Consider the following 22,466-nt stretch of genomic DNA (forward strand, 5'->3'; position numbering starts at 1 on the left):
CCAATCAATTTTAATCAATCAATTTTATTTTATATAGCCCTCTTAGCATCAGCTAATATCTCGAAGTGCGTGTACAAGAAAATAGCCCAGCCTAAAACCCCAAACTGGAGAGTTTATAAGGAGTTGAAGAGAGAATATCGAACAGTTGAGTTTTTTTCAGTTTTGATAAGCATCATTATCTACTAATCTAAGCTTCTTTCCCATGCTCTCTCTCTGCAGTTGTGTTAACAACAGTGGCTTTCCCATAGAGGGCACCTGAGGTCTGAGTCATCACTAGGCTAAACAGACACCCACTCTATCAGTGACAGTGTCTTTAGAGAGAGGAGGGAGGAAGAGAGGGGATAGGCAGAGAAGGAGAGGGAGAGAGTGAGGGGAAGTAGAGAGGGAGGAGAGAGAGAAGGGGCGAGGGAGAGGGGGAGAGGGAGAGAGAGAAGGAAAGAGAGAGGGGGAGAGGGAGAGAAGGGAAGGGAGAGGGAGAGAGAAGGAAGGGAGAGAGAAGGAGAAAGAGAGAGAAGGAGAAAAGAGAGGGGAGAGGGAGAGAGAAGGAGGGAGAGAGGAGGGAGAGAGTGAGTGAGGGGAAGTAGAGCGGGAGAGAGAAGAGGGGGGAAGGAGAGGGAGAGAAGGAGAGGCAGCGAGAAGGAGAGAGCGATAGAGAGAGGGGAGAGAAGGAAAGAGAGGGGAGAGGGAGAGAGGGAGAGGGAGAGAGAAGGAGAAAGAGAGGGGAGAGGGAGAGAGAGAAGGAGAGAGGGAGAGAGAAGGAGAAAGAGGGGAGAGGGAGAGAGAAGGAGAGGGAGAGAGAAGGAGAAAGAGAGGGGAGAGGGGAGAGAGGGAGAGAGAAGGGAGAAAGAGAGAGGGGAGGAGAGAGAAGGAGGGAGAGAGGAGAAAGAGAGGGAGAGAGAAGGAGAAAGAGAGGAGAGAGGGAGAGAGAAGGAGAGGGAGAGAGAAGGAGAAAGAGAGGGAGAGGGAGAGAGAAGGAGGGAGAGAGGAGGGGAGAGAGGAGTGAGGGGAAGTAGAGCGGAGAGAGAGAGAAGAGGGAGAGAGGGAAGGAGAGGGAGAGAGAAGGAGAGGGAGAGAAGGAGAGGCAGCGAGAAGGAGAGAGCGATAGAGAGAAGGGGAGAGAGAAGGAGAAAGAGAGGGGAGAGGGAGAGAGAAGGAGAGGGAGAGAGAAGGATAAAGAGAGGGGGAGAGGGAGAGAGAAGGAGAGGGAGAGAGGAAGGAGAAAGAGGGGAGAGGGAGAGAGAAGGAGAGGGAGAGAGAAGGAGAAAGAGAGGGGAGAGGGGAGAGAGGAGGGAGAGAGAAGGGAGAAAGAGAGGGAGGGAGAGAGAAGGAGGGAGTGAGGAGAAAGAGAGGGGAGAGAAGGAGAAAGAGAGGAGAGAGGGAGAGAGAAGGAGAGAGGGAGAGAGAAGGAGAAAGAGGGGAGAGGGAGAGAGAAGGAGAGGGAGAGGAGGGAGAGAGAAGGAGAAAGAGAGGAGAAAGAGAGGGAGGCTTTGCTTTGGTCCAAGCTCTCTGCAGGTCATTCACTAGGTCCCCCATGTGGTTCTGGGATTTTTGCTCACTGTTCTTGTGATCATTTTGACCCCACGGGGTGAGATCTTGCGTGAGCCCCAGATCGAGGGAGATTATCAGTGGTCTTGTATGTCTTCCATTTCCTAATAATTGCTCCCACAGTTGATTTCTTCAAACCAAGCTGCTTACCTATTGCAGATTCAGTCTTCCCAGCCTGGTGCAGGTCTACAATTTTGTTTCTGGTGTCCTTTGACAGCTCTTTGGTCTTGGCCATAGTGGAGTTTGGAGTGTGACTGTTTGAGGTTGTGGACAGGCGTCTTTTATACTGATAACAAGTTCAAACAGGTGCCATTAATACAGGTAACGAGTGGAGGACAGAGGAGCCTCTTAAAGAAGAAGTTACAGGTCTGTGAGAGCCAGAAATCTTGCTTGTTTGTAGGTGACCAAATACTTATTTTCCACCATAATTTGTAAATAAATTCATTAAAAATCCTACAATGTGATTTTCTGGATTTTTTCTCTCTTATTTTGTCTGTCATAGTTGACGTGTACCATGATGAAAATTACAGGCCTCTCTCATCTTTTTAAGTGGGAGAACTTGCACAATTGGTGGCTGACTAAATACTTTTTTCCCCCACTGTATGTTTCCATGCCAATAAAGCCCTTTGATTGAATTGAATTGAGAGAGAGAGAGAGAGAGAGAGAGAGAGAGAGAGAGAGAGAGAGAGAGGGAGAGGAGAGAGAGAGGAAGAAGGGTAGAGAGAGAGAGAGCGATTGAAACCTCTCTTTTGTGTCAGTGATGTATATCAGACAGCTGATTTCACAACAGGAGCCACACAGCACTCTTCCAATAAGGGTTTTAATTGAAGGTTGACTTTAGGATGTGCTATGTTATCCCTCATCTGTATTATCGAAGCTATATAACAACATTACTACAATGTTACTCCAGTGAGCAGTAAGCATATTATTGCGCTTAAAGGACTGTAGTGAAACGACTCCATCTTGTGGCTGTACACTGACATAGAAAACCTGTCTTCACTGCTGCTGGTCAGATTGTCTGAAAACTATAATAATAATATATAACATGCCATTTAGCAGACGCTTTTATTCAAAGCGACTTACAGTCATGCGTGCATAAATTTTTGTGTTTGGGTGGTCCCGGGGATCGAACCCACTACCTTGGCGTTACAAGCGCCGTGCTCTACCAGCTGAGCTACAGAGGACTACAGGTAACCAGTGCTTGACTTGGACTGAAATAGGTGCCGGTACTCATTTTGGGTGCCAGTACTGTTTATATTAATGTGCAGGAGCTCCACAATACTTTTGAATTAATATTCTATAACAGGTGCAGGAGCTAAAGTACAACATTTGAGGTGCCGGTCCTCAGCTCAGGGGAGTTCCTGTCCAAGTCAAGCACTGCAGGTAACTGCCAAAATAATGGAAACACTTGAGTAAACAAGAGGGATACAAAGTATATTGAAAGCAGGCACTGTACGTCCACACAGGTGAGGTTCCTGAGTTAATTAAGCATCCCATCATGCTTAGGGTCATGTATAAAATGCTGGGCAGGCCATTATTTTGGCTACCATAGCTATACCCCCATAGGATGAATAACCCCATCCACAGGGCACGAGTGATCACTGAATAGTTTGATGAGCATGAAAAGATGTAAACCATATGCCATGGCCGTCTCAGTCACCAGATCACAACCCAATTGAACACTTATGGGAGATTCTGGAGTGGCGCCTGAAATAGCATTTTCCGTCACCATCAATAAAACACAAAAATTATGGAATATCTTGAGGAAGAATGGTGTCGCATCCCTCCAATAGAGTTCCAGACACTTGTAGAATCTATGCCAAGGCGCATTGAAGCTGTTCTGGCCCAACGCCCTATTAAGACACTTTATGTAGGTGTTTCCTTTATTTTGGCAGTTACCTGTACATTACTGACACTGAACTGATTGTTCAATTCAAATCAAAGTGTACTGTCATATGCACAGGATACAGCGTAGTGTACACAGTACAATTACATTATTTATTGAAAGCTCTCCTTGTAGTTCAACAGCAAAAAAAAGAGATCAACAAAAATATAGTAAGAAACATAATCATGCAGGACAGTAATTATTGTTATAGTAAGTCATGTAATAATCTAATTTCAGGGGCTTACTGAAAATATAACAATGCAACTACTGTTCCTGTTGCATTTATTGGACTGTTTTTATTCTTCCCAATGTCATGTTATTCAGGAAGAAGAATTTGGATCTCGTCCACTAAGGTGATATGGTCCACAGAGCTAGATGAACAGGTAGGTCTTCTTGGATTACATTATGAAGAAGACGACCAGCACTGGCAAACTGGTTTAATATGTTAACACCAGATTTTTTTTCCCTTAGGGCGGCAGGTAGCTTAGTGGTTAAGAGTGTTGTGCCAGTAACCGAAAGGTCGCTGGTTCCCTTAGGGCGGCAGGTAGCTTAGTGGTTAAGAGCGTTGTGCCAGTAACCGAAAGGTCGCTGGTTCTAATCCCCGAGCCGACTAGGTGGAAAATCTGCGTGTGCCCTTGAGCAAGGCACTTAACCCTAATTGCTCCTGTAAGTCGAAGCTCTGGATAAGAGCGTCTGCTAAATGACCAATTATTTATTTATTTATTTAAAACAACTGTCACGATCGTCGGGAACAGAGGACCAAGGCGCAGCGTGGAAGGTGAACATATCTTTATTATTTGAGTAATACCATGAACAAAACAATAAACGATAACGTGAGCGCCTCGGTTCGCACACAAACCTAAACAGGGACAAGATCCCTGCCAAACACTGTGGGAAAACTGGGCTATAAAGTATGGTTCTCAATCAGAGACAACACAACAGCTGAGCACGCTGTGCCTCTGATTGAGGAACCACACTGGCCAACATAGAAATACTAACCTAGAACCGGAAAACAATGAAAACTCACACCCTGGCTCAACAGCAACTAGAGTCCCCAGAGCCAGGGCGTGACAGTACCCTCCCAAGGCGCGGACTCCGACGCGCCTTAACCAAAACCAGCAGGGAGGGACCGGGTGGGCACTCCAGCCTTGGCGCGGATCCGGCTCGGCACGATCCCCACTCCTCTCTAACCCCCAAAGTACCCCTGGTCCGGTCTGGGCCTGCTGACCGGAGCTGGACTGCACACTGGTGGAGCGGATTGCTCCAGCTCCGTGGCGGCAGCTGACCCGATGCCGAACCAGGCACGTTGTGAGACGGGCTGTGGCGGACTGACGACGCACACCACTGGCCTGGTGTGGGGAGCGAACGGCCGAGCCGGGCTGATGAAAACGCACCCTGACTTGGTGCGGGGAGCAGAAGGCCCGGGCGGACGTGGGCGCACCACTGACTGGTGCGGGAGCAGGAACGGGCGCGCGGGCTGACGGCGCACCACCGACTGTGCGGGGGCAGGAGACGACGAGCTGTGCTGGCGCAAACGCACCACTGACTGGTGCGGGGAGCAGGAGCGGGCCGGACCGGGCTGGCGAGCGCACCACTGACTTGGTGCGGGGGAGCAGGAACGGGCCGAGCCGGGCTGACGGGCGCACCATTGACTTGGTGCGGGAGCAGGAACGGGCGAGCTGGAGCTGACAAAGCGCACCACTGACCTGCGGGGAGCAGGAGCCGGCCGGACCGGGCTGCAGGGCACCACTGGCTTGGTGCGGGAGCAGGAATGGGCCGGACTGGGCTGGCGGCACGCGCACCACAGGCGTGCGGGGGAGCAGGAGCAGGCGGGCGAGCTGGCTCGACGCGCACCGTAGAGGCTTGGTGCGAGTGGCAGGAACAAAGGACCGGGCATTAGAAACACACCACTGGCCCTGATGACGGCGATCAGGAACAGGCGGACCGGACTGGCAGCACACCCCAGTACCTCTCGCATTGTGCCTCTACATCCTCTTTCCCCCTGGTGACCAGTGACTCCCGTAACCTGGCGGCTCTCTTCTGCCCACGTCGCCACAGGCGTGAGCCCCCCCTAAACATTTTCTGGGCGCTCTCCTACCCGTGGACCAGGTCTCCATGTCTCTCGCCAGACTTTCGCATTCTGCTTCCAAGTCCAGCCTCTCTCTTCTCACGCGCAGCCGGACCAGTCGAGGAGGCGAAGGAGATCCGCTAGAGATCTCCCTGGCGATGGCTCCTGGACACGCTGCTTGGTCCAGTCTTGGTGGGAACTTCTGTCACGATCGTTGGGAACAGAGGACCAAGGCGCAGGCGTGGAAGGTGAACAGTATCTTTATTATTTGAGTGAGCCTTCACGAACTAAACAATAAACGATAGCGTGACGTCCCGGTTCAGACACAAACCTAAACAGGAACAAGATCCCACAAACACTGTGGGAAAAACTGGCTGCCTAAGTATGGTTCCCAATCAGAGACAACAAAGCAACAGCTGATACACGTTGCCTCTGATTGAGAACACTAGCAACATAGAAATACTAACCTAGAACGAAAAACAAATGAAAACTCACACCCTGGCTCAACATACTAGAGTCCCCAGAGCCAGGGCGTGACAACAACTTGCTGCAATACCTATTTATGACATTTGTTATTGCATGAATAACTGCAATTGAATGATTCAATTATCTGGAAAATATATTGCATTATAAATGTAAAATGTTAATACATTATCTGCTGATTTATGTAATATGTATTACATTATAATGAATTATTACATTATCTGGTGGCTACTACATTATCAGTTATGTTAACAGTATTTCAATGTTTAATATAAAACAGTAGTCAGTGACATCTACAGGGAGTGATGACCAGTGGTTGAGGCTGAGTTTTTACCAGTGAAATTATTACCAGGGCTGAAGAATGGATAGAGTTTCTCAGTGAAGGTGTAGCCAGTGTGAGTGGATATGAGACTTGACCTCCACATTGTATGAAAGAGACCTGACCCCTTCTCATAAATCCACAAACACCCCCACCTCTGGGGCTTCTCTCTGGAAGAGAGGGGACAGTGGGGACAGCACCAGCCCAGTACTCTCTCCATTCCTCCTTTCAGCATCACAGTCCAGTATCCATCTTCAGGGTTCGTAAATCGTCCCCTTCATGTTGACGGACTTTGTGGCCACTCCTAAAGACCAGCCAGTCTTCCCCTTCACCTGCACCTCGTAGTAGAATCTCCCTGAGGAGAAGCCCTCCTTTCCCACACAGACAGAGATATCAAACCTCTCTGGGTTGTCAGAGAGATGCTGCCATTCGTCTCAAATATAACTCTGTTTCCCGTCTTCAGACAGGATGAGTTGGGGAAATGTGCTGTATCAGGATCTAGAAGTCACATCCACTGTGAGAGAAACATACACTTTATTAGAATTAGAAAATATCAGCGAATATATAACATAAATCGGGAAACTGCATTTTACGGCATAACACATTATTCTCTGACATTGAGGTTATTTTTGTGAATGGTATGACATCTAAAATAATGTAATAGTCATATTCATGTAGCACTCTACATGGAGTCTAACATAGAGGAGACGGTTGAGTCTAACTGAATAGTAACACACAGGACTGTTGAGTCCAACTGAAGTGTAACACACTACAGAACATTTCTGATTGTTTCAAGCTCTAAAATATGAAAAGGTAACACTACTTGGAAGGGGGTATACTTAAGGTATTTATAACATCTTTATGAAACCAGTCATAACACCTTCATGAGTGTTAAAGTATAATTCATAAGAACCTGTTAACAATACTATCTACTATTCTACTACTACCTTAAAAAATCTACTGTCACTTTAAGCAGTCATTATTGTCACACTAACCATAGTCCATCTTCATATTCTTCAGGTTTATTCTCACATACTCAGCCTCTCTTTGTTGCTGTGGGTCTGAGCTGAGAGTAGCTATGGTCTTATTCAGAGCAGCAGTTCTGATGTCCATCAGTTCTTTCTCAAATGATGCCTCTTGTTTTAGCACAGCATTCTTTTTACTGAGCTCACCAACATCATGTTTTAGTTTAGAGATCTCCTGCTCCAAGTCTGACTTAGAGCTATTCAGCTCAGAGATCTCCTTCTTCAGCTCACTGATTGTATTCTTCAGATCAGAAATCTTCTCATAAGAATATTCTGCCGCCTCTTTAACTTCCATCATCTTTTTAGAGACCCTCTCCCTCTCCTCCTCAGTCTCAGTCTCCATAGTCTCCTCCTTAAGAGAAAACATGAAACACACAGTTCAGGTAATATAATACGTTCACAGTTCAGTTCATCTCATTATAATAGTGTGTGTAGTTAAGTGTTTGTAGTCATTCAAATAGCATTTTGATAATGACAGCACCTCTTTGATGCTCTCTATCTTTCCAGATTTGTGTCCCCCGTCTCCAGTGACCTCAGCCAGGGTGTGTCTCTGCAGTGCTGGGACGGTGTAGTGCTGCCTGACGTGGCTCTCACAGTAGGAGACAGTGCAGGTCAGACAGGACTTGACCGCTCTGAGCTTCTGTCCAGAGCAGATATCACAGGCCACGTCCCCAGGCCCAGCGTAGCTCAGAGCAGGGAGGGCAGGACTGAAGCCTGCCTGCTGGAGCCCCTGGAGGACCCTGGCCAAGGCTGTGTTAGTGTAGAGCACAGGCCGGGCTCTGGATCTCTTACTGCACTGGGGACACACATAGTCTCCTGCAGGGCCGGGCTGGGCCCAGTATGTGCTGATGCACTGCCTGCAGTAACTGTGTCCACAGGGAATGGAGACCGGGTCCCTCAGCACCTCTGAACACACAGAGCATCTGAACTGATCCTCAGTCAGCAGACTGACACTGAGAAAGAGAGGGGGTGGGGTTAATACATGGCCTTCCTCCTAAACTCTACCAGTCTGCAGTCTTCTAAAGCAGCCGATTTATCTTAGATCAGACTCCACTCTCTCCTGCTTAGTCCTGCAATTCATACAGAAACATATATCTAGCTGCAATCTCTGGACAGTCCTTTATCAATAAATCAAACCAATCAAATGTATCAACCCTCTCACCTTGGATCAGGGGGACAGACTCCTGCTCTGAAGTTGATGTCTTGGCCCATTGACCTGTTACTCTCCATAGACAGACAGCTGGGAGCAGGAGACTCCACTCTCTCCTGTTTTATACTATGCATCAAATAATAAAGCATCTCATTATGACAGTGAAAATATCAAGGGATCTGGATCCTGTCATTACAAAACATGATCATTCTGAATGTAAGTAATGTAACACAGTGTCTAGTATAACCTTAGATTATGGGGACAGGCTCCTCGACTGAAGTTGATGTCTTGGCCCATTGACCTGTCACTCTTCATAGACAGACAGCTGGGAGCAGGAGACTCCACTCTATCCTGTTTGACACTAAATAAAATATAAAATTAGGCATTAATATGTTTCACATTTTTGCATATGTTCTTATCATAAAGTCAATATCTTAGACAGAAAGGTGATTTGTAAATATGATTTGTATGTAGTTTGTGCTTAGAGTAGCAGAGTGAAACTGAACCTTTGTTAGTGTTTATTCTTCACTCACAGCAATCAGTTTACCCTTTCTGAATCTCACTACACTGCACAATTCAGGAAGCTGAACCAAGAGCAGAACATAGCTGGTCCCACAACTGTCAGACGTTGGTATATAATGGGTTAAGATAAATAAAGCTGCATCTTTTATATGTTGGCATATATCAGTTAAAGCTGTAACACTGTTCTCACCTTGAGTCAGGGAGATTTACTCTTTTGAATTTGATATCTTGCTCCATTGACCTATCACTCTTCATAGACACACAGCTGTGAGCTGCTCTCTCCTGCTTGACACTACACATTAAATAACATTTAAAATAAGCCATTATTATGTTCCATATTTTTGATATGTTTTCTTATCATGTTTATCCCCCAGACAGCCCCTCTCTCTGACTCACCTCATGACTCCAGGGTCACCTTCAGGCTCCATACAGTCTAATGTCTCTTCAGAATCTGGACTGCATCAGATCTCTCACTCAGAGAGAGACAAACTACTAGTAAATACAAACATCATACATGAATATGGGAATGGCTGTGCAGTGTGCACAGTAGGCTACTGCACTTTAAATAGTTATGTTCTTTCTCATATGTAATGTATCAACTGGCCATGTGATCATATTTCATGACTTTATCAAGAGATTAAATCGTGAGCAGATTCCCATTTAGAGAACCTCCATGTTCTTTGTTAAACTTGCAAAACAACTTCAGGTGTTTGGATCTCTACAAATGAATGTAGTATTAGTAGTATTAGTAGTAGTATTAGTTGTAGACATAGTAGTATAAGTAGTAGTATTAGTCATATTATTAGTAGTAGACATAGTAGTATTTGTAGTAGTATTTGTAGTAGTATTATTAATAGACATATTAGTATTAGCAGTAGTAGAGGGTAGTAGTATTCATCATAGTAGTATTGTAGTAGTAGTAGTAGCAGTAGTTTGTAGTATTAGTAGTAGACATATAGTAGTATTAGTAGTAGTATTAGTCATAGTATTAGTAGTAGATATATTAGTATTTGTAGTAGTATTAGTCATAGTATTAGTAGTAGATATAGTCGTATTAGTAATAGACAGTAATATTAGTTGTAGATATATGTAGTATTAGTAGTAGACATAGTAGTATTAGTAGTATTCGTATTATTAGTATTACTAGGTAGAATTAGTAGTGTACATGGGAGTATTAGTAGTATTAGTATTAGTATTAGTATTAGTAGTAGACATAGTAGTACTAGTAGTATTAGTAGTAGACATAGTAGTATTACAAGTAAACATAGTAGTAGTAGTAGTAGTATTAGTAGTATTAGACATAGTAGTACTAGTAGTATTAGTAGTATACATAGTAGTATTAGATATAGTAGTATTATTAGTATTATTAGCAGTATTAGTAGTAGACATTAGTATTAGTGGTATTAGAATATACATAGTAGTATTAGTAGTATTACCGGTATTATACACATACTATAAATATGTGTACGATTTTATTGCCATAGGTTACAGCATTGTAGCCAATTTGAGGACATGCCTGCTTAATTCAAGCTAAGACATTATACTACATATTGTTATTGAAATGTCCCAATATTATATGTAAATAACTGTACTAGTTTTCTCTTGCTTACTTATTTTTTCTTACCAAGAACTGGAGTAACCGACTCTGCACCAATAGTCCGCTTAATGTTTCCCTGAGGTGAGGTGATAAACTATTAACCTTTACTCTAAGTGAACACGTAGCAATGGTCAGGTGACAGGGCAGGTGACAGGTTGGCTTATCAACAAACAGTTGCTGTTCAGAGTCCAAAGAGAATCTGAATATCAGGTTTACTTACTGAATTGACTGAAATGAAATGGAATTTAGCCTAATCCTGCAACCCATCTGGAGAAGAGTTCCTACACTGTCTGGGATGGGGAAGACAGCACACATACACACACACGCACCCATGCACGCACACACACGCACGCACACACACACACACACACACACACACACACACACACACACACACACACACTTCGCCCAAGCACAAAGCACACACCTCGCCTGAGCACAAATATAACCTACTCTCAAATCTTGCTTGCAAAACACTCTTCAGGTCAGGGTTTGAGTTAAATGTTGACTTTAGGATGTGCTATGGATGTCCTCATCTGTATTCTTGAAGCTATAACCACATTAATGTTACTACAGCGAGCCCCTCACTAGAGAAGGGGGCAGCTGCATCCCAATATGGCGTGCAGAGTATGTACGAGTGGGTGTGTCGAAAGGAAAGTAGTGGGCATGTGGAAAGGAGTGGGTGAGTCGAAAGCGCTCTGCTATAGGTAAGAAGGTTTTTCTGCTATAGGTAAGAAGGTTTTTCTGCTATAGGTAAGAAGGTTTTTCTGCTATAGGTAAGAAGGTTTTTCTGCTATAGGTAAGAAGGTTTTTCTGCTATAGGTAAGAAGGTTTTGATTGAGCTGTGTTTTTTAAACCGTGCAACTACCGTAACATTGAGCTACCGTACTGAGAGAGTTTAGACTTCTGTTTTTAAGCCAGATGAGTCTGAACCGTAAATCACTGTTCGTTTTACACAAATAATAGTACATTTTCACTTATAAAACTGACAATAGTTTATTTTTGATTAAAAGTATTGATGATGGATGTACTCCATGCGTTGTGTGCGTGTGCAGCTGTCACCCTGATATTGACAACTAGGTAGCTACTTCCTACGACGTTGCTGGACAGTAGTGCTGTCACAATACCGATGTGGATGTGGTGGAGGAGTCAGGCGCAGGACACAGAGGTAAAGTCCAACAGACTTTAATAGTCACAAGTAATAAGAGGAAAAACCTCCGACCTCAAACAAACAACGAGGCGAGGGAACAATTACGCATACGCGTAAACACTAAGATACAAAACAAAACGAGAGCAAACACGTAGCTCCGATACTGTGGCAGGAAACAACAACACACAAAATACTAGAACAAAACAAGGAACTTGTAGGACACGTAATCAAGACACCAATGGACACAGGTGATACAGACAGACAAAAGCAATCAAATGCAGAAACATAGAGCGGTGGCAGCTAGTACTCCGGGGACGGCGAACGCCGAAGCCTGCCCGAACCAGGAGGAGGAGCAGCCTCGGCCGAAACCGTGACAAGTGCTTGTCAAGCGGGAGCGACGGGCACTGTGTCCTGTTGTTGTTACCATTCATGCCCTCCCCATTGAGTAGTAGACTGTATGTTTGTATCAAGGTGACATCTAGATGGTTATCAATATTAGTTATTTCTTGTGTAGACTGCTATCCTACTTGAAATAATATCATTTGAGAGAAAAAAAATGGCCATGTTAGCTATCGAGTATGAAGCACTTGAAGTAGGCAGGCACATCGATTCAGCACCCGGTGCACTGGTTGCCGGCTTATCGACTCGTCATGCAGCCCAATCAGCCACTCAACACGGTATTGAGTGGCAACAAATCTGCTCAATTAGCTGATTCACTTTCCATATACCCACTCCTTTCGACACACCCACTCGTCCATACTCCGGTCCCCATATTGGCCTGTAGCTACCCATACTTGCCTCACTAGGTGAACTTAATGCACTGTAGTGAAACAGCGCCTTCATGTGGCTTTACGCTGACATAGAAAACCTGCCCTCAACACTTCTGCTGGTCAGATGTGCTGAAAACTCCATTACTACTTCTGAACCAGGGACATCGGGTATGGCATGGTATGGCAGGGTATGGCAGGGTATGGCAGGGTATGGCAGGGTATGGCAGGGTATGGCATGGTATGGCAGGGTATGGCAGGGTATGGCAGGGTATGGCAGGGTATGGCAGGGTATGGCATGGTATGGCAGTTGACATACTGTAGCTCAACACCAACATTTTAAAATAGGATACAAAAATCATTCCAATCCTGATTAAAAGGCAAATGCAGTTTAGCGGGGTTAGTTTGCTGACTTCAGGACCATGCGGACTCCTGGGAGGTGGAGGTAGGCTGTTTGTATGGCTGGCTGGCTTGATTGGTTGAGCTGAATGAAGTTACAGTAACAAGGTGATGGCTGGAGTCCATTTTGTTGTCCAAATCGCAATTTAGAGTTTTTAAATTGTGTAGAAATGCAGTAAATGTGCTTCAATTTGATAAAAATCCTTGGAGGGAACTGATTATTTAAATCAAATCCAAGTTTATTGCCATATGCACAGGATACAGCGCAGTGAACACAGTACAATGAAGTGACTTTTGCAAGCTCTCCTTTCAGTTCCACAGCTAAAAATAAAGTAAGAAACATAATACAGTGAGGGAAAAAAGTATTTGATCCCCTGCTGATTTTGTACGTTTGCCCACTGACAAAGAAATGATCAGTCTATAATTTTAATGGTAGGTTTATTTGAACAGTGAGAGACAGAATAACAACAAAAAAATCCAGAAAAACGCATGTCAAAAATGTTAGAAATTGATTTTGCATTTTAATGAGGGAAATAAGTATTTGACCCCCTCTCAATCAGAAAGATTTCTGGCTCCCAGGTGTCTTTATCAGGTACGAGCTGAGATTAGGAGCACACTCTTAAAGGGAGTGCTCCTAATCTCAGCTTGTTACCTGTATAAAAGACACCTGTCCACAGAAGCAATCAATCAATCAGATTCCAAACTCTCCACCATGGCACAAGACCAAAGAGCTCTCCAAGGATGTCAGGGACAAGATTGTAGACCTACACAAGGCTGGAATGGGCTACAAGACCATCGCCAAGCAGTTTGGTGAGAAGGTGACAATAGTTGGTGCGATTATTTGCAAATGGAAGAAACACAAAATAACTGTCAATCTCCCTCGGCCTGGGGCTCCATGCAAGATCTCACCTCGTGGAGTTGCAATGATCATGAGAACGGTGAGGAATCAGCCCAGAACTACACAGGAGGATCTTGTCAATGATCTCAAGGCAGCTGGGACCATAGTCACCAAGAAAACAATTGGTAACACACTATGCCGTGAAGGACTGAAATCCTGCAGCACCCGCAAGTTCCCCCTGCTCAAGAAAGCACATATACAGGGCCGTCTGAAGTTTGCCAATGAACATCTGAATGATTCAGAGGAGAACTGAGTGAAAGTGTTGTGGTCAGATGAGACCAAAATCGAGCTCTTTGGCATCAACTCAACTCGCCGTGTTTGGTGGAGGAGGAATGCTGCCTATGACCCCAAGAACACCATCCCACCGTCAAACATGGAGGTGGAAACATTATGCTTTGGGGGGTGTTTTTCTGCTAAGGGGGACAGGGACAACTTCACCGCATCAAAGGGACGATAGGACGGGGCCATGTACCGTCAAATCTTGGGTGAGAACCTCCTTCCCTCAGCCAGGGCATTGAAAATGGGTCGTGGATGGGTATTCCAGCATGACAATGACCCAAAACACACAGCCAAGGCAACAAAGGAGTGGCTCAAGAAGAAGCACATTAAGGTCCTGGAGTGGCCTAGCCAGTCTCCAGACCTTAATCCCATAGAAAATCTGTGGAAGGAGCTGAAGATCCGAGTTGCCAAACGTCAGCCTCGAAAACCTTAATGACTTGGAGAAGATCTGCAAAGAGGAGTGAAGAACAAATCCCTCCTGAGATGTGTGCAAACCTGGTGACCAACTACAAGAAACGTCTGACCTCTGTGATTGCCAACAAGGGTTTTGCCACCAAGTACTAAATCATGTTTTGCAGAGGGGTCAAATACTTATTTCCCTCATTAAAATACAAATACATTTATAACATTTTTGACATGCGTTCTTCTGGATTTTTGTTGTTGTTATTCTGTCTCTCACTGTTCAAATAAACCTACCATTAAAATTATAGACTGATCATGTCTTTGTCAGTGGGCAAATGTACAAAATCAGCAGGGGATCAAATACTTTTTTCCCTCACTGTATATATGCATGCAGGAATGTACTTCACTGTTGAAATAATTCATATTGATGTTGTTCTACACTACAGTCTAATTTTAGGGAATTACTGAAAATATGACAATGTGTATAGACCTACGGATCTTGTTGCAATTATTTGATGGTTTTTATTAATCCCAAAGTCATGTTATAGCAGGAAGAAGAATTTGGATCTCGTCCACTAAGGTGATATGGTCCACAGAGCTAGATGGATCTCGTCCACTAAGGTGATATGGTCCACAGATCTAGATGGACAGGTAGGTCTTCTTGGATTACATTAGAGGGAAGACAACCAGCACTGGCAAAATGTGATTTAGTATGTTAACACTTGAAATTATAACCTTATCCACAAAACTACCATATTACCGGTTCTTCTTGTTTCTTATTTCTATTTCTTGTGTTTTTGTTCTACCTTATATGTTATTTGTATTATTACATTGTTATTACTGCATTGCTGGGTTTAGAGCTAGCAAGAATGGCATTTCTCTGTTCTTGTGCATGTGACATTAAAACTTGAAATAAGTTGGTACTCAACAGATTACAATAATTATTCGTAATTATTGCAGTTCCTACTGCAATAATACCTGCAATTGATTGATGATATTATCAGGAAAAGTTATGACATTATAAATGTAAAATGTTAATACATGATCTGCTGATTTTATGTAATTTCTATTACATTATAATGACTGTTGGCTATTAAATTATCTGTTATGTTAACAGTATTTCAATGTTTGATATGAAACAGTCAGTCAGTGACATCTACAAGAGTGATGACCAGTGGGGCTGAGTTTTTACCACCATCATTAAGACCGGGGCAGAAGTATGGATAGAGTTTCTCAGTGAAGGTGTAGCCAGTGAAAGAGTAGATATGAGACCTGGCTTCCACATTGTAGAAGGAGACTTGACCCTCCTCATAATCCACAAACACTCCCACCTTCTGGGTCTTCTCTCTCTGGGAGAGGGGGACAGAGTGGTTAGCATTAGCCGTGTACTTTCCATTCTTCAGCCACACAGTCCAGTATCCATTCTCAGGGCTCAGTGTAATCATCCCCTTCCTGTCACGATCGTCTGGGTAAGGAGTAGTAGACCAAGGCGCAGCGTGTGAAAGAAACATGACTTTATTTAATTAAAGTTTCCAAAATACAAACAAAACACGACTCGTGAAGTCCAACGGTTAACATACCGACACGGAACAAAAACCCACAACACCCAAGAGAAAACACACAGTTTAAATATGGCTCCCAATCAGAGACAACCAGCCGACAGCTGACACTCGTTGCCTCTGATTGGGAGTCACACATGCAAACATAGACATAGACAACCTAGAACACCCAACATAGAAAATGAACACATAGACTGCACACACCCTGGCTCAACATATAGAGTCCCAGAGCCAGGGTGTGACAGTACCCCCCTAAAGGCGCGGACTGCACGCGTCTTAACAAACCCCAAACAGGGGGAGGGCTGGGTGGGCATTCCTCCTCGGAGGCGGCTCCGGCCCGGCCTTGACCACCACCCTCCATAATACCCCCCGTAGCGCCCTTGGTCCGGTCTGACCCCGCTGGCTGGATCTGGACTGGACATAGACGGAGCGGATAGCTTACGCTCCGTTGTGGAGCAGCGACCGGTCTTACCAGAGCTGACGACTCGCACCCGGGCTTGAGTGAGTAGCAGGAACGGGCTGAACCAGGCTGACGACTGACCCCCCTGTCTTGGTGCGAGTGGCAGGAACGGGCTGGACAGGCTGACGACTCGCACCCCTGGCTTGGCGCGAGTGGCAGGAACGGGCTGGACCAGGCTGACGATCGCACCCCTGGCTTGGTGCGCAGTGGCGAGAACGGCTGACCAGGCTGACGACTCGCACCCTGGCTTGCGCGAGTGGCAGGAACGGGCTGGACCAGGCTGACGCACTCGCACCCCTGGCTTGGTGCGGAGTGGCAGGAACGGGCGGGCCGGGTGGCGTACGCGCACCCGTAGGGTTTGGTGCGAGTGGCAGAACAGGCCGGGCTGAGCTGGCGACGCACCCCGTAGGATTAGTGCGTGGAGCAGGGACAGGCCGGGCTGGGCTGGCGACGCACCCCTTAGGCTTAGTGCGTGGAGCAGGGACAGGCCGGGCTGGGCTGGCGACGCACCCCGTAGGCTTGGTGCGTGGAGCAGGGACAGGCCGGGCTGGGCTGGCGACGCACCCCGTAGGTTTGGTGCGTGGAGCAGGAACAGGCCAGGCTGGGCTGGCGACGCACCCGTAGGTTTGGTGCGTGGAGCAGGGACAGGCCGGGCTGGACTGGCGACGCACCCGTAGGTTTGGTGCGTGGAGCAGGGACAGGCCGGGCTGGGCTGGCGACGCACCCCGTAGGTTTGGTGCGTGGAGCAGGGACAGGCCGGGCTGGGCTGGCGACGCACCCCGTAGGCTTGGTGCGTGGAGCAGGGACAGGCCGGGCTGGGCTGGCGACGCACACCGTAGGCTTTGTGCGTGGAGCAGGGACAGGCCGGGCTGGGCTGGCGACCGCACCTCTTAGGCTTGGTGCGTGGAGCAGGACAGGCCGGGCAGGGCTGGCGACGCACACCGTAGGTTTGGTGCGTGAGCAGGAACAGGCCGGGCAGGGCTGGCGACGCACACCGTAGGTTTGATGCGTGGAGCAGGGACAGGCCGGGCTGGGCTGGCGACGCACACCGTAGGGTTTGGTGCGTGGAGCAGGGACAGGCCGGACCGTACTGGGAACACACACCACTGGCTTTAAACGGGGATCAGGAACGGGCCGGACCGGACTGGCAATACACCTCAGTCCCTCTCGCCGTGCCTCTACGACTTCCTTCCCTCCTCTCGCCAATGGCTCCCGTAACTCGGTGGCCTTCTCTCCTCTTCTCCTATTTCGCCCTGTGGCAGCCTCCTGCTGCCCAGTCGCCCATGCCGTGTGCCCCCTAAAAAATTATTGGGGGTGCCTCTCGTCCGTCCGACGATGGCACTGCTGACGCCGCTGCTCCTCTCTCGCCAGGGCCTTAATCCTACCCCAAGGTCCCTTGCCCCGAGCATGTCCTCCCAGGACCACACTTTGCCCACCTGGGCCATCGCCAGCCTCTCCATCTCCTTTCCTGGCGCTTCCTCCCATGACCAGGCTGCCTGCTCCTGGACACGCTGCTTGGTCCTTGTACGGTGGGTTTTTCTGTCACGATCGTCTGGGTAGGAGTAGTAGACCAAGGCGCAGCGTGTGAAAGAAACATGACTTTATTTAATTAAAGTTTCCAAAATACAAACAAAACACGACTCGTGAAGTCCAACGGTTAACATACCGACACGGAACAAAAACCCTACAACACCCCAAGAGAAAACACACAGTTTAAATATGGCTCCCAATCAGAGACAACCAGCCGACAGCTGACACTCGTTGCCTCTGATTGGGAGTCACACATGCAAACATAGACATAGACAACCTAGAACACCCAACATAGAAAATGAACACATAGAATGCACACACCCTGGCTCAACATATAGAGTCCCAGAGCCAGGGTGTGACACTTCCTGTTAATGGACTCTCTGGCCACTCCTAAAATCCACCTAGTCTTCTCCTTTACCTGAACCTCATAGTAGAATCTCCCTGAGGAAAAGCCCTCCTTTCCCAGGACACAGGGAACAGCATCAAACCTCTCTGGGTTGTCAGGGAGATCCTGTTTTATGTCTCCATGTCTCACTTGTTTCCTGTCTTCAGACAGGATGAGGTAGTGATGTGCTGTATCAAGGTCTAGAGTCACATCCACTGTGGAGAGAAACATACACTTTATTAGAATGAGAAAATATCAGAGGATATAACATCAATGTGGGGAACTGCATTTTACTTTATAATACATTATTCTATGACATATGGATATTTTCCCACTTCAATATGACATCTAAACTAATGTAATAGTCTATTAATGTAAACACTCTAGATCAGGCCTTGGCAACCCTGGTGCCACAGGCACTTATTTAACTGACCCGGAAGACCAGGTGTGTTGAATTTAGGCAATCACTGAACTGATCAATTAACTAAGTTGCTCAGTGTGGTGCCTAGTTGGGACAAAATACTGCAGTACATGCAGCACTCCAGGAACTGGGTTGCCTACCCCTGGACTAGACTGTAGACGTGCTTGCCAGTCTCAGAGCACTTTGTGACACACAGGGCTGTTGAGTTAAAGAGACTAACTGAAGCGTAACATGCACTGACCAGGATATTTTCTGACAGTTTCAAGTTCTAAAATACACCAGAAAATAGGTAACACTTTACTTGAAAGGTGTAGACATACAGCATACAGTATACTGTAACACCTTTATGAAACCAGTCATAACATCTTTATGGTGCAGTATTCATTAGAACCTGTTAACAATACTATCTAAATGATGTGGCTTAAAAAATCTATACTGCCACACTAACCATAGTACATCGTGATAGTCTTCAGGACAGTCTTTATGTGTTGCTGTAGGTCTGAGCTGAGAGTAGCTATGGTCATTTTCCGGTCAGCAGTTATGATGTCCATCAGTTGTTTCTCGATTGTTGCATCTTGTTTCAGCACAGCATTCTCCTTACTGAGCTCACCAACATCGTATTTGAGTTTAGAGATCTCCTGCTCCATGTCTGAGTTTAACTTAGAGATGTTCTTCAGCTCAGAGTTCTCTTTCCTCAGCTCACTGATTGTGTTCTTCAGATCAGAAAACCCCTCATCAGAATCCTCTTCCTCCTCTTTAACTTCCATCTTCATCTTTTTACAGACACTCTGCCCCTCCTCAGTCTTCATAGCCCCTTCCTGAAGAGGTAAGTGTTTGTAGCCATTCAAATAGTGCATTGATATTGACAGCACCTCTTTGATGCTCTCTGTCTGTCCAGCGTTGCCATGGTGGTTTTTGTGTCCCCCGTCTCCAGTGACCTCAGCCAGGGTGTGTCTCTGCAGTGCTGGGACGGTGTAGTGCTGCCTGACGTGGCTCTCACAGTAGAAGACAGTGCAGGTCAGACAGGACTTGACCGCTCTGAGCTTCTGTCCAGAGCAGATATCACAGGCCACGTCCCCAGGCCCAGCGTAGCCCAGAGCAGGGAGGGCAGGACTGAAGCCTGCCTGCTGGAGCCCCTGGAGGACCCTGACCAAGGCTGTGTTAGTGATGAGCACAGGCCGGGCTCTGGATCTCTTACTGCACTGGGGACACACATAGTCTCTTGCAGGGCCGGGCTGGGCCCAGTATCTGCTGATGCACTGCCTGCAGAAACTGTGTCCACAGGGAATGGAGACCGGGTCCCTCAGCACCTCTGCACAGAGCATCTGAACTGATCCTCAGTCAGCAGACTGACACTGAGAGAGAGACATATATATACAATAAAAAACAACAACATCAACTACGGTCTCAGATCATGAGTAAAGCTACTCATTTCAACACTCACCTCAGATCAGGGGTCAAGGTCTCTCTTTTAAAGTCATAGGGTTGCTCCATTGACCTGTCACTATTCATAGACAGACAGCAGGGAGCAGGAGACATAGTCTCCTGAGTGGCGCAGTGGCCTAAGGCACTGCATCGCAGTGCTAACTGTGCCACTAGAGATCCTGGTTCGAATCCAGGCTCTGTCGCAGCCGGCCGCGACCGGGAGACTCATGGGCGGCGCACAATTGGCCCAGCGTCGTCCAGGGTAGGGGAGGGAATGGCCGGCAGTGATGTAGCTCAGTTGATAGAGCATGGCGTTTGCAACGCCAGGGTTGTGGGTTCGATTCCCACGGGGGGCCAGTATAAAAAATATGTATTCACTAACTGTAAGTTGCTCTGGATAAGAGCGTCTGCTAAATGACTAAAATGTAAATGAGACTCAACTTTCTCCTGCTTGGCTCTACAATTCATACAAAATATAGTTATCTGTAATGATATCATCACATTATCCTCTGTGTTGTCTTAAAGTGAAAGCAGATGAAACTAAATATATTTATCAACAGTAAAATACAGTAAACTGCCAAAATAAAGGAAACAATTGAGTAAATTAGGGTTATGGTGGCTCTGTTATGGTGTAGGATGCATTTTCCTAGCATGTGATAAGGTCCACTCAACCCCTTAGAGGGCAAGGTAAACGCCAATAAATACACTGCCATTCTGAGTGATCACCTTCAACCTATGGTGAATCATTTCTATCCTGATGGGTGTGGCCTCTTCCAGGATGACAATGCCCCCATCCACAAGGCACGAGTGATCACTGAATGGTTTGATGAGCATGAAAACGATGTAAACCATATGCCATGGCCGTCTCAGTCATCAGATCTCAACCCAATTGAACACTTATGGGAGATCTGGAGTGACGCCTGAGACAGCGTTTTCCACCACCATCAACAAAACACCAAATTATGGAATATCTCGTGGAAGAATGGTGTTGCATCCCTCCAACAGAGTTCCAGACACTTGTATAATCCATGCCAAGGCGCATTGAAGCTGTTCTGGCACCTCGTGGTTGCCCAACGCCCTATTAAGACATTTAAGGTTGGTGTTTCCTTTATTCTGGCAGTTACCTGTATATCCTAGTTGTGTACACACTATGTAGCTGCAGTCTGACCAAGCTTTATAAACACTCACCTTATATCAGAGAGACATACTTCTCCACTGACGTGTAAGGCTTCCTCCATTGACCTGTTACTCTTCATAGACAGACAGCTGGGAGCAGGATGCTCCACTCTCTCCTGCTTGACACTACACATGTCAATGTTTAAGTCAATGTTTCACATTGTTATATGTTTTCTTATCATAAAGTTGATATCTGAGCAAGTAAGATGATTTGTATAAATATGATTTGTATGTAGTTTGTCCTGTAGAGTATTTATCAGAGTGAAACTGAACCTTGGTTAGTGTTTATCCCTCAGACAGCCTCTCGCTCTGACTCACCTCCTGCTCATGACTTCAGGGTCTTCCTCAGGCTCCATACAGTCTAATGTCTCTTTAAGACTCTGGACTGCTCAGACAGATCTCACTCAGAAAACCTAGCCAGTAAACATAAACATTTATGGCTATATATACAGTGCATTCTGAAAGTATTCAGACTTTTTCCACATTTTGTTACGTTACAGCCTTATTCTAAAATTGATTAAATGGTTTTTTTCCTTCATCAATCTAAACACAATACCCCATAATGACAAAGCAAACTTGAGAGGGATCTGCAGAGAAGAATGGAAGAAACTCCCCTAAATACAGGTGTGCTAAGCTTGTAGCATCATACCCAAGAAGACTCAAGGCTGTAATCGCTGCCAAAGGTGCTTCAACAAAGTACTGAGTAAAGGGTCTGAATACTTATGTACAATACCAGTCAAAAGTTTGGACACACCTACTCATTCAAGGTTTTTTCTTTATTTTTACATTGTAGAATAATAGTGAAGACATCAAAACCATGAAATAACACATATGGACTCATGTAGTAACCAAAAAAGGGTTAAACAAATCAAAATATATTTTATATTTGAGATTCTTCAAATAGCCCCCCTTTGCCTTGATGACAGCTTTGCACACTCTTGGCGTTCTCTCAATCAGCTTCACCTGGAATGCTTTTCCAACAGTCTTGAAAGAGTTCCCACAAATGTCCACCGGTGTAATG

General features: G+C 46.1%; 1 protein-coding gene and 1 long non-coding RNA gene across 2 annotated transcripts; one reads left to right on the forward strand and one right to left on the reverse strand.

Moving 5' to 3' along the window:
* Positions 1 to 7,290: 7,290 nt before the first annotated feature.
* Positions 7,291 to 21,860, reverse strand: LOC123485900 (E3 ubiquitin/ISG15 ligase TRIM25-like). The gene is made up of 5 exons (XM_045217028.1): positions 21,764 to 21,860; positions 8,723 to 8,836; positions 8,488 to 8,601; positions 7,807 to 8,278; positions 7,291 to 7,677 (listed from the first exon to the last, which is right to left on the reverse strand). The coding sequence occupies exons 1-5, from the start codon at positions 21,799 to 21,801 to the stop codon at positions 7,291 to 7,293; spliced, it is 1,125 nt and encodes a 374-aa protein (XP_045072963.1). The 5' UTR covers positions 21,802 to 21,860.
* Positions 15,056 to 19,870, forward strand: LOC123485897. The gene is made up of 3 exons (XR_006659182.1): positions 15,056 to 15,140; positions 19,628 to 19,670; positions 19,779 to 19,870. It is a non-coding gene; the product is annotated as an uncharacterized LOC123485897 (long non-coding RNA).
* Positions 21,861 to 22,466: the final 606 nt, after the last annotated feature.

This window comes from Coregonus clupeaformis, unplaced genomic scaffold, assembly GCF_020615455.1.
Source record: "Coregonus clupeaformis isolate EN_2021a unplaced genomic scaffold, ASM2061545v1 scaf0895, whole genome shotgun sequence".
NCBI classification, from domain to species: Eukaryota; Metazoa; Chordata; class Actinopteri; order Salmoniformes; family Salmonidae; genus Coregonus; species Coregonus clupeaformis.

Coding starts and splice junctions, on each gene's coding strand:
- LOC123485900 (XM_045217028.1), bottom strand. CDS start 21,801: ATGGAGCCTGAGGAAGACCCTGAAGTCATGAGCAGGAG. Junction 8,837..21,763: donor CCTGAAGTCATGAGCAGGAG/GTGAGTCAGAGC, acceptor TATTTTATTTAG/TGTCAAACAGGATAGAGTGG. Junction 7,678..7,806: donor AGATAGAGAGCATCAAAGAG/GTGCTGTCATTA, acceptor TTTTCTCTTAAG/GAGGAGACTATGGAGACTGA.